General features: G+C 47.1%; 1 protein-coding gene and 1 pseudogene across 7 annotated transcripts in view; one reads left to right on the forward strand and one right to left on the reverse strand.

Annotated features, from left to right (window-relative positions):
• The window catches only part of LOC142579171 (cholecystokinin receptor type A-like), a 182333-nt gene extending 176161 nt beyond the window's left edge, over positions 1 to 6172 (reverse strand). For all 7 annotated transcript variants that reach the window (XM_075689124.1, XM_075689123.1, XM_075689120.1 and 4 more), the window contains exon 1: positions 5514 to 6172. In XM_075689124.1, the coding sequence (XP_075545239.1) occupies positions 5514 to 5874 (361 nt within the window). In that variant the 5' untranslated portion in view covers positions 5875 to 6172. The remainder of the gene's footprint in view (positions 1 to 5513) is intronic.
• On the forward strand, positions 506 to 685 carry LOC142580587 (U2 spliceosomal RNA; annotated as a pseudogene).
• Positions 6173 to 12652: the final 6480 nt, after the last annotated feature.

The following is a 12652-nucleotide window of genomic DNA, read 5'->3' on the forward strand; positions in this document are numbered from 1 at the left end:
CGCGACCAGTCGCTCCTGTACGATATTGTGCCTCGGAACATGATGCCGCACCGAGGGGCATATATATATATGCATGTATTGTTGCAAAACGCGGCACGACACCTTCTACTAACGAGTCCCAACAGCATGAACAGACACGCGCCTCACAGCATTCCGAGGGCACATACTGCTTCACCGTAGCCAAGGCGATCGTGCGTTGATAGACGTGTCGCAGTGCAGTAATGTTTGTGACGTCACTCGAAAACGGCAGGCGATCACACACAACACAGGCCACACAAAATTTGTTTCCCCAGAAACTGCCTCTGAAACCTGGTCGTTTCTCCGTTGAATCCTACCAAGTTTGCGGGATCGGGGCCACATGGATGGTTCCCATTTCTTTCCACTTCGCGGTCCTGGCAGGCAGCACGCTTACGGGGCCGCCACTATACGGGAGAGGGGAAGGAAAGTAAGAGAGACACGCAATCGCTTGGAACGCCGACAAAGAGAGGGCGGTGCGAACGTAGGCATGGTCGACACGGGTCAAAGCGTAGTATGTGTTCTTATCAGCTTAATATCTGATACGGGTTCTATTTGGACGTAAGTTATTAAAGTTATTTCTGCAACTTGGTGGAGTGCTTAAGGCCTGCGCCACCTCCACCGCAGATCGGCCCGGTATTGCACTATCTTCGGAATCGGCCCACGTATGGGGAGAAATTCTCGATCCACACGGCTCGTTAGACGCACGCAATTTTTTCTAGAACTAGCCACATACAGATTCGCTGTAAAAACGACCACTTACTACGGATTAGAGACCGTGTTATGCAACATCGAAGCGGTACAACACATCTTGCAATATATATATATATATATATATATATATATATATATATATATATATATATATATATATATATATATATATATATATATATATCCTCTTAACCAAGGATTGGATAGTTTTCGAAAATCACATACAAGGTCCTATGATGAAGCGGAGCCAATTCGTTTGGAGCTTTTGAAGTCGGCGCTGGTCAAGGGCCATTACATAACCACTTTATTTGTTCCACTTCCTTTCCCTTTACATCCGCAGCGAGTTAGATTCGCATCACATTCCTGACCTATCGATCATATTTTCATTAATACGGTTCTATTCAGGCACGCCCGCGTTCCTGATATCTTCGGTGCGCCCACAGCAGCGCCGCCTACTTTATTGGAGTCTCGGCTATCACTTTCTTTCATTTCTCTCTCTCTTCTGAAGCACCCCCCCCCCCCCCCCCACTGCGCTCAAAAGCCCACCAGAAGCAAATCGATCGCGCTCAGCAGGGAGATTATCGAGCGAAAAGCTTGCTTTTGTAAAAGTTCGCGACGCGAGCCAACTTCAACCCGCTTTTCTATTCACTCTGACTTTTCGATCCTTTTTATCGATGCGATGACGCAGATCAAACGCCATAGCTGTTTCTGCGATGATGGAGGCTGTTCATGCGATGACGCAAGCTAAATGTTTATCGATGACAGAGACACTTCAGTATTCCTTCTGAACACCAAGACGGATGTTCATTCGCATCGGCAGGTGGCTGCCAACACGACCATACTAACCACCGTCTTGGACAGCGTAGGAGATTACAGAACATCATTCCAGAAACACAAAGAAGGATCTGCTATAGCCCGCAAGGAAGCTTCACGTACTTTTCGCACATTTCTTAGAGACATTTATTGTTGCATTATATTGTTGCTTTATTGTTGCATTATATAAAACATTTTTCTTCGTTCTGATGCTAATAAGAAATCCGATTACTTTCACCTCACGCACTACATAGCTTCGAACAATCCCGGTTCGGCCGTTCCCTCCGGAACCAGCGAGTATCGCAGAAGGCGAATAGCGCGGTTAAACTTAATCAGAACAGGCGGTCACCTATGCTGCACCGACCGCGGCACAAAATGCGATGCTACTATTTTTGCTATTACCCACATGGCGCTGTAAATATACCCGTTATAGCAAAGATTACATTGACCTCATTTGCGTCGCTTTCAAGTTCGTTAGTGCTGCTGCGCGCGTCGTCAGTAGCGGAACTCTAAGAAAGAAATGAAAAAATATGTATATAGAAAGAAAACACGGCGAGGTTACGACTGCTCATCTGGACTTTTTGCGTGTCCTCCCTTGTGCTCATGGCTGGTTGTTAAGTAATGAGACCGGGGGAAAATAGGCCTCGAAAGGGCTGTATATATTATACCAGTCGTCCAAATTCAACTCCTGCGACTAAGGAATGTAGAAAGACAAAGAAAGAAGGCAGAAAGGAAGAAGAGCGGTGCAATATAGCATCGCTTAATTCATGCGTAGCATACGCATAGTCAGAGCGCGCTGTATCAGACACGGGAACGCGCCCAGTAACAGCGTGCTCTACGAGAACTGTCAATCTGTACAGTCAAGGCACTAGAAAGAAAACACGGCGAAGAATACAGCGCACAAAAAAAATAGATTAGTGCACGTTCACATATGCGTTTGTGCTTTCCCGATTTCGCGCAGATAACGCGAAGCCAACTGCCCCAGCTGGGTAACCAGCTGTCGATCACGTGATCAAATCCCGGCCGCAGCGGCCGCATTGTGATGGGGGCGGAATGCGAAAACACCCGTGTACTTAGATTTAGGTGCACGTTAAAGAACCCCAGGTGGTCGAAATTTCCGGAGTCCTCCACTACGGCGTGCTTCATAATCAGACAGTAGTTTTGGCACGTTAAACTCCACAATTTTAACCAACTCTCAAGGTATCGTGTCCACCGGTTGTGGCTTCATGTATGATTATAATTATCACATCGAAGGGGCAGCTGAAGCTGGTGCCAACATATTAGAGGCGCGACCGCACCAATTCCAGAGTCCGTGCTCCGTAAGTTCTTACACCGCTACGCGAGGGTCATCTGCTGGCGCAGCCTTCAGCGCCAGCGCACGCCCCTTCCACTCGAGGACCCCATCTTGTGCGAAGCGCACGTATAGAAAGCTGCGAGACGCAGATCGGCTGCGCGTGTTTTCCTGACGGTGCACGTCGCATTCCTTGCACGTCTCGCAGATCTGTATCGTGCGTTCTATCCTGGTGCAGCCGGAAAAACCGCAAGGACAGAAACTGGCCGGCGCGAAATGTGAGAGAGGGGGCGAATCCTCCGATGAACTAAGCGACAGCCTGTCAGCTGTTGACGCACCGTAAACCACGGGCCTAATTCCTCATCTTGTAGCGCTCCTGCATATTGGTTTCGATGAATCGCTACTAAAAAAAAAAAAATAACAACAGGAAAAAAAAAGCTGAACACTGCTAGAGGCTTTAACGATGGCAAGGGCCAGCTGGGCCTTGCTTTCATACGTAAGGCGAAATGAGAGCGACAACCGAGATTTCAAAGCATAGCAAGGGCATCGTAACAGTTGCACCCTTACTAGAATTCTGTATACGTCAACGCGCCACATTCTTGGCGAAACAAAAATACCCGAATTATTGCGAATATTCCTCTGAGGACCGGTGTTTTCTTGGGATTCTTGCATTGTATTGAAAGCTGTGGCACTGTATACTATCCAGGACTTCACCTTCACCGATAACTTCACCTTTGCTTCAGACACAAAAGGGCTGATTTCTCAAACTGTTATGCCTAGCGTTCAGAGAGAAACGCCGTGCTTTTTGCCGTGCAAAACAGCCTTCACGTTAATCGTGTGTTTTAAGTGGCCCCATTCTGGATGGCATGTCTCACTCTGTTGCAGGCCGTCCCGCGCAGATTACATAAATTCATTTGCACTCAGTATTCGAAAGTTAATTCTATTGTTAGCTGTGGCGTTCTGCTCAGATCGCATGGTGAGTCATAGAGCGACCATGAAGTATAAGTTATTGAACTTCAGTGAATGCATCAAATTTGATTCGCCCGAAATGTCCTGCACAGGAATTACATCACACTGAATGTCAAGTTCGCGGCGTTTCGACACAACAGTGGCGCTGACACAACAGTCTGTCAGACGATTGGCATACGACAAGAGCTGCACGAATAGCACCGCTCTTATTGGTTCCGCGTCATTTTATTTTTCATGAAAAATGAAACGTGCTAAATGTACTAAATCACCGCAGATTCGCGTTGTTCGAGCTTCCGCGTCGTTTTCTTGATTTGACTAATTAAATTAAGCTAACTAAGAGACATCAACTAAGTACGTACGCTTATTAGGTTTAACCCAAAGTTTCCGACTCTTTCAACAGGGTTACTTCGGTAAGCTGCATCAGGTTTTTACAGATACGGTTTGCGGCAGTGGCGATGGTTCCCCCGGGAGACGACCTTTTAAAGTGTCCTTCAAATAGACTGACTTCGGTCGAAAGTCGATTAATCATCTCTGCAATAAAAAACAGAGTGGTTCTAAGAGGGAACAATTTCTAATAACGAATCGCACAATGTAGTAGCTAGTGTCAGCCAGTTGGGAAAAATATAAGCTTTGTTTCACGATATCCGCATCAGCGTCACTTGAGTCTACAGATCAATCAGCTAACTACTCGGCATGACGAAGTGAATAACGAATGACAGTGTTGAAACGTTGCGGGGTTCGATGGTGTTTTGGTGCGCTGTCACACATTACTGTGACAGTTTTAGTCGCATGTGCATACACTTTTGCGTGAGGCGTTGCAGCTTAATTTTATCTCATTCCTTTCTGTCAGTCATATTCAAAAGCTTTCCAAAGGGCAACATGAGATCCGAAAAAAAAAAAGAAAATTGGAGTCTGTAGCGCCCAATAACCGAGCAAGTATTCAATATCGATCACGACATCCGCTGGAGGTGATTGTGATACTTGAAAAAGACAAATTTAGCTTGAAGTTTCCGTGTTGCAAAATTCGAGACAACTTGCCGCACTTTGGTGCGCTAAATGGTAGGGTAAATATCGTTTTACCAACGGTGCTGCGAGAAATCTTCACTGCGATTCAGCCATTGGAAATTTGTCTAGCTTTGTCAACAAAGTCTGCCCCGTTCTTTCTTCGAAAATTGCATGCATACCAACCTTTTTCCCGCAACATTACGTCTGCGCAAAGTGAGGAGCACTGCTTCGTGCGTAGTAAAAATTAAAAAGAAACGAAAGATAGAAAAAAGAGGAACTGAGAAGAAAACACTGGGTTTCGCCACACAACTATCAAACGTAGATCGGGGAGTTTTACCTGCGTCTCACACGTCAGCAAAAGAAGGCATATCAGACTGCGCTTTCAAATGATAAAAGGCTGCTCTGTAGCACTTCTGTACTACTTCAAAAAATTTTCAGTCATTCAAGACAACTAGAAATGTTTCAGCTCACGCACCAAAACACGCCATTCGCTACAGGGACGGCAAGATGAAACAACAACTCAACAAGAATCCAGGCAGCATTGAAGAATACCAGCTAAGCAGCTTTTATCAACAGCGAACCTAAATTGCCCCGTTTAACGATCGGGGTTAAAGATCGTAGGATACCCAGGCAACTTCGCGAACATTTTCAGGCTGCAACATGCGAGAGCGCAGTGAGAAAAACTAAACAGCTAAACTAAACTTACCTTGGAGGTAAGGTATGAGCTTGCACATGGCCGCGCCAAGCACAAAATTCCTGAGGACACTGCCCACCAGAGTGGTGGGCATGCAGAATACTCCCAGCAACAAGTCACTGATGGCCAGGTTGAGCAAGAACACGTTGGTCACGGTCCTCATGCGCCGACGCTGTACGAGCGTGATGATGACCAGTGAGTTTCCCACAACGGCGCACACGAATATGATGGCGTACAGCAGAATCCTGAAGGCCGTCTCGAAGCTGATGCCTGTCCAGCAGCCGGCCGCGGCGGTGGCCAGCGCTTCGGCAGCGGCCGTCTCGTTAGACAGCGCGTCGCCGCTGCTATTGGTGGACTCCGCACCGCGGCACATATCGGCGGTCAGCTCGGGTCACCTCAGTGCGCGCGTCGTCGGCACACCAACGACGTAAATGACGAAGACAACGTCTTCATGGTTTTCCTTGATGCACGCGCGCTTCTCGAAGCGCTTTCTTCCACCGACACCCCAAGCGCGCCGTTAATCGCTGCGCGAACTACCGAATGCGAAGCGACTCGCCACGCTTCTGGCGCCGATCGCCGCGTCGGGACGCTCCAAACAGCCCATAACTACCACGCGCTGCCACTTCGCCAGGCGAAAACGCGCGCGCGCCAGACGCGCGCCGGTGCCAATCGACAACACGCGAACGAAGGCGCCGCGAGCGCGTTCGCGGCGCGGCGCGCCTCACGCGCGCTTGGACGCTAGCGCCACCTGGACGGACCTTGAAGCAAACGCGCGGCAGCGCTCCGAAAAGCCGCATTCGGCAACGCACCGCCGCGGGGTACAGGCACGCTCGCGGGCCGTCCCGCACGCGCCTCCGGAGCGCTGGTTGGGAGATTCTTGGCACCGTGCCTCCCGGCGAAGCCACCCACCGAAGCGGCGTCAAGTCATAAAAGCGCTTCGGCCAGCCGTCTCGGTGGGTCGGTAGCTACGTGCGCTGAATAAATTAAGACAAACCAACCTGGTTCGGTTTCGGCTGTATCATTCGCTGGTTCTCGCTCTGGCGTCGTTATCGACGACGTGCCAAGCACGTGAACGCGTGTACCTCGCTTCTATAGTAGAACCGTCCCTTGAGAGACACCGAGAGGCCAGAGGTCACCGGGTGGAAAGCCTGGAGGCCAGAACCAGCGGCATCCGGTTTCTTTTATTGTTGTTATTTTCTGCTCAATAATACAACCAAGTCATGTAACGTCGACTAAACACTGACTAGCTTACATTCCACAGTTACGAACTTTTCCATTGATTCATTACATTTAAAAGCCGAAAATCAGCACTGAGGTTTTGAGAGACTTGTTAAAAAACACACAGATGGAGGTCAAAATTAACCGAGCGCCCTCCAATAGCCCGCACGCGGAGCTCCCGGCAACAGGAAGACCTTCAGCATTGCGATCTTGAAGTAAGAGCGCTTCCAATTAGTTTTGACGACCAGCGTTCTTTAACGGTGCTCGAATATTGTGTCGCAGCAAAATTACCCCTCGCGATTTACTGTTTTAACAATTACTCAGGTCTTCGCTGAAATACGCCCTACACCCCGCATGTAATAGCTGCAAATGAACTATATTCGCTTTCTTAGGAAGCTCTTCGCTGTGTACGCGCTCTCTTAGCAGCTCTCCAGCAGTCATTTCTTTCCGTGGCCTTAAGCTCCAAGGACGCGCGGATAAGACAATCGACAGCCCCTTTGCACCACCTCGATAGGTCACTCACCGCACAAGAGAGTACAACCCAATGCTGCTCATATCATGCAATTACCATATCGAACAAACGTCGTGGAAGATGAAACCTTTACCCCATGCCGAGAACTAGTTAACGGTGCCGCACAAGAATTCTTTCTATAATAAAGAACAAATAAGTAAAAAGAAATCCACGCGGAAAGGAAAGAACCCGGACCCAGCTTTGCAGCTTCCTTTAGCTAGGCGTCTTAATTCATTCTCGTTCGGACCTCTTCAGCTTTAAGCTAGAAGCTTAAACGAATTCCTAGATATTATTGTTGAAGTTCTCTATTACACAGAAGAAAAAATACAAAGACGTGACTAGTAGAAAAAGAAAGCCAAAGCTAGCGTATATATATATTTTTTTTAGTTATGGAAAACAGAAAACCCTTAAAAAATTTTCACTCTGGCCTATATTTAGTTGCATGATCCAAATGCAAATTTAACGGAACCATTACCACTGTATCCCGTTTTTGACAAGATAAAAATTGTTGTATTTGAGAAAAGAGCAATACGAACTGTGGACTCTCCATCATTGATACAGAACGTTGCCAATTTGCGGGAACTTACTGTTCAAACATGATTTACCAATTTCATTAGCGAACATCTAATCATGTCAGACAACGGAGTGGAATTTAGGGGTAGAAACAGATTCTAGTCGCCGAGTCGCTCATCAGAGGTGGCTTTTGCCTCCGAAGTTTTTGCCCAAGCGCTGGCGAATGACGCGCCCTGAGAGCCAGTGGAACTCGGCCACATTTTACGCAGGAAATAGCGATTTCCTACGCAAGCGCTGCATGAAGGTGAATGACGGCGCGTTGCAATGCCGTAGCCGAAGAAAGGACAGACAGCGTGATGTGGGGAAGGGACGCGGACGGTATAATTTACAGTCACTGGAAAACGTTTCTGACTACTGCAAAGGTACGCGGCCTGCCAGCAACAGTGGGTGGCGGCGGCGATATCCCTTCCAGACCGTGGACGCGCTACCAGCGAGCATTGGTAGAAGACGGATTTTCCCCCTGAATTTAGCGTTCCATTTGGCAAAACAGGATCACCTTTTGTGTTTCTTCAAGTGGATATCCCAAGTGACACCGGGATAGTGACCGCACTGGAGAGAGAGAGGATATTTAATGGCAGAAAGGTGGAGAGGTCGGCCTGAGTGAAATGCCTCTAGCCTGCTACTCCACGCTGGTGAAGGGGTTTGGGGAACGACAGAGATAGGATGTGAAGAGGAAGGAAGGTGGTGGTATGGTGAATATGATGACGGCTGCACAGCACAATGTTTCTGTGTAATGCGTACGTGTACACTTCACAGCACGGCACAGTCATCTTTGCAGGCAGATGCATAAGTTACTGCAGCGTGGCGAAGAGACTGTGTATAGCGTTCATAATGTTTGCCGCTGTTAGCACTGGAATTACTGCACGGGAAGCGACGAAAGTGCATAAAATGTGCGGCGATGCTTTCGATGCTCGCGAACTCTCCACGTCGCTTCATGGACTTAGTCTTGCGTCAAGTTCCACGTGCGGAGCTGCAAACATACTAGCATGCGCTCAATGAATTCGTTTAAGGCGTAGTTTACTTGTAAACTGGGCCTCGAGGTTGTGCTTGCGCTAGAAAATGTAGCTTCACAGGCGATGGAATGTGTAGTTGGTGTTCAGGTTGCCTGCATGGTGCTCGTTTTCGTCCTTTCAAAGTAAGCAAGCAAGCAAACGTAAATAATGCTTGCTGCGGGGCTGGTTGATCTGTATAATCGGAGCGAAGTGCAGGTGGTAATTTTTATGTATATTTCTGAAGTTGCTCGTGACGTATTGGGGATAAAATGCCAGTGTAGCCGCAGCATGCCGACAACTTCCCGTGTTGCGGCTACTGACATATTTGCGAACGCGTTCTTGTAATGTTCCCATTGATTTGTCAAATAAGCTTCCTGAACGCAATGCTGCACGTTGTAATAACTCGTTAGCAGCTCTTCATTCACGCGAGACGTAAGCTTGTATTCGTATGCAGGCATAAAAAATGTGTGTACGAATGTGGTTTTCCTAAAGTATTTTTGCACTTTTGATTACGCCGAACTTCCACTTCCAGAACGTTTACAGTGTTCTGGAATGCTATATTCTTTGTTCTTGATGTTGCCAGTACTTAGCAGTGGTGCGGTTCTTCTCAAAATCCCCCTATCTTTTATGATCGTGCTCCTTCTATTGTAGACCCTTTATTTGAGTCGGATCATTAACACGAAAGAAAAGAAAGGTACTTTAGAAAGAAGTTGCGAGGTGACGGTAAAACTGGCTTTCAAAAACGAAATCGTAACCGACTGTTGAGCACTTCTATGTTTTAAACGATACTCTGTCACCGCACTCTTGGCATAAAAAGATGTACGAGGCTGTTTATAGAGGTGTAATACCTGTCGGTAATTGGCAAGCATTCAAAACCGTGCTGCAGAGGGCTTGCAATAAATCACTATTCTACAGCTACCCTGCATAAGGGACACCATACGATTTGTATCCGACTTGCTTTGAACAATACCTTTGTTGAGCGAGTTGGTTCACCTTGACAGGTTTCATAAAAACGCGCTAAACAGGAAGACGAAAAGAAGACATACGGCACACTGTAGAACTGTTTACACACTTATTGGTGTTTTCTTGTACTGGTAACACGCTTACGGTTAGGTCCTTACCCAAATTTGTAGAGGACAACAATGGGCTATAACTAGACTAGCCATTTCAAAAGACGAAGTTCGAAACTATATAGTCAATCTGACAGGCTTGAGCGCACAGAAATATCCGGCAGGAGAGTTTCATATCCCTCCCTGTGAAATTCTCTTGTCGGATACTTCTGTGCGCCCGAGGCTGTCAGAAGGACTGAATTGTTTTCAACTACGTCTTTTGTCGTCGCGCGTCTAGTTAGAGCTCCGTTGTCGCACTCTGTAAATTTTCGTAGGGCCCTGACGGTAACGTTTTACCAGTGCGAAAAGAAAACACCGTTTACGATGTAAACGCATTTACAGTGCAGGATGGGCGCTTAAGTTGCAACTGGCGTTCATTTCAAACGATCATCTATTTATGCACTGCAATAAACGCCAGTTGTAAGTTCAGCGCCCGTCCTATTGTAGGTGTTCTTTTCGTCTTCCTGTTTAGCGCGTTCCTATCAAAACTGTCGACTTGCCATGCGCTGTCTGCAAAATTAGCATCTCCAGAAAAGCATGCAATCACAAATTAAGATGTGGAGGCAAACAACATATGTATTTGACAACAATAACATACAGCACTGAAGAAATCGTCTTTGTTGCAACACCAAGTTTTCACACAATAGCAAGCATTCGACAGTAAAACATCAGTCTAGCCCGACGGCTGACATTATTTTAACATTACAGCTGCAGAGTTAATTGCTGGCAAACAAGGAAAGCGTGAGCTTGGAGTCAGTGTTTCGACAAGGGGACATGGGAGTCATCGTCAGGTGCTCCTTGGCTCCCTGTTCCTTATGGTGTGCCAGCTGAACCTTCTGCGTTATCAGCCGTCGGCCGGTGGAAACCTGGTTGGTCGACGTTTGCTTGCAATTAGTATCAGAGTCAATGTTTGTTTACGCAACCGCATTCTTACTCACGCTGAAAGTTTATTGCTAGGGAATCAGACATAAATGGAAAAAAACTCACGCTTGCGCTAACAAAATTGCCCCCCCCCCCCCCCCCCCCCCCCCCCGAAAAACCGCAAGGCGTAATAACGTTCCACCATAAACAAGATAGCGAGTTCAATCCATGTTTGCATCCAATCATCTTTGGTGTTTAGCACTACTGATGCCGCAGTTGTGCATTTGTCGTACCTTTTTCAAATCCAGGGTGCCTCCGCTGCCAGGCAGGCTTTCTTGTCCTTGTTCTTCCAAACAACGCACGTAGAATAACAGATAAGCGTATATGACCAATACGAAGAGAGAGTGAACAGGCAAGGCAGCGAGGTTAACTAGACTTTATCCAGCGTGCTACCCTACATGTGGGGTGGGAGAGTGGAAGAGAAGACAAGTCTTGATGGACATGCACTAGGCAGGTGCAGCGTAGCTAAAGTTGGCCACTCAAGTCTGTCCCCTTCAAATACTGTGCAATAGCTGGAGTGGCTTTCTGGGCTTATGACCTATGAACCAGGCACCAATACAAAAGCGAAATGCCTGACCTGTGTTCTTCAATCTACGAAAATGTTCCTGCAATCTCTTATTGATACATCGATCCGTCTAGCCAATATAACACGGTTCGCATAACAGCGAAATTTCGCAAACATAGTAAACATGGCCACTGCACGGCACTAATATTTACCTGTCTGTTCTTGTAAGCACTCTGCACTACTGAACACGAGGCCTCTGCGCGTCATTACACGGCTCGACAAATACTGGACAATTTTTTTCGGACACGAAAAGACAGACACAACGCTGTAACAGTTCGACACAGGGCCTGTCTAATCCTTTACTTACTGTCCTGTCTGTTTTGTTCACGTTGTAGTTAAACATGCGATAGCTTGAGTTGCCACTTGTAGCTAGCGTGCCGATAAAGTCTAATCTAAAGAAATGACCCTGCAATCCCTTATTGATACATCGACCTGTCTAGCCAGTAGAACACGGTTCACACAACAGCGAAATTTCGCAAACATGGTCACTGCACGGCACTAATCTTTACCTGTCTCTTCTTGTAAGCATTGCACCACTGAACGTGAGGCCTGTGCGCGTGATTACACGGCCCGACAAATACTGGACAATTTTCTCGGGCATGAAAAAAACAGCCACAACGCTGTAACTGTTCGACACAGTCCCTGTCTAATCCTTTACTTACTGTAATGTCTGTTTTGTTCACGCTGTAGGTAAACATGCGAGAGCTTGAGTTGCCACTTGTAGCTAGCCCGCTGATAAAGTGAATGAAGACCCCACATACGAGTGTTCCCTTTAACATTAGACTGACTTTACATTAGGTAAAACTCATTATCATTTTGCCTGGCCAAGGTTCAATAAGTACAATACACAGGATTCCAGTCCACAATTTATGTTTTCAAATATACTGTGAATTAGCGATTAACTGCATAGTAACATACCTCTACCCTACCATACCTCTGCTGTGGAGCATTCCATTGGCGAGTCTTTGGATAGTCATAGCAGAGCTATCAGTCCCTCCTAGGCAGTCAGGTGCTCCCTGGGAACCTTTAGTCTCTTCTGGGACTTCAGATGCTCATTGGTTCGTTGTACTGCCTCAGCTGCACCCCCCAGGTTATCAGCTCTCGGCTCGCGACAGCCTGGTTGCAAGGCGGTGCTTTGCTTGTAGTAAGTACTGCAGTCAATGAAACGGTGGCTTTCTTGGATTTTTCTCTGGCTGATGCACAAAAATGCTTGGTACTGCCTTCCACCTAAACCTATTCAGCATCGACTCTTGGCTTCTCAA

This window comes from Dermacentor variabilis, chromosome 4 (assembly GCF_050947875.1).
Source record: "Dermacentor variabilis isolate Ectoservices chromosome 4, ASM5094787v1, whole genome shotgun sequence".
Classification (NCBI taxonomy): Eukaryota; Metazoa; Arthropoda; class Arachnida; order Ixodida; family Ixodidae; genus Dermacentor; species Dermacentor variabilis.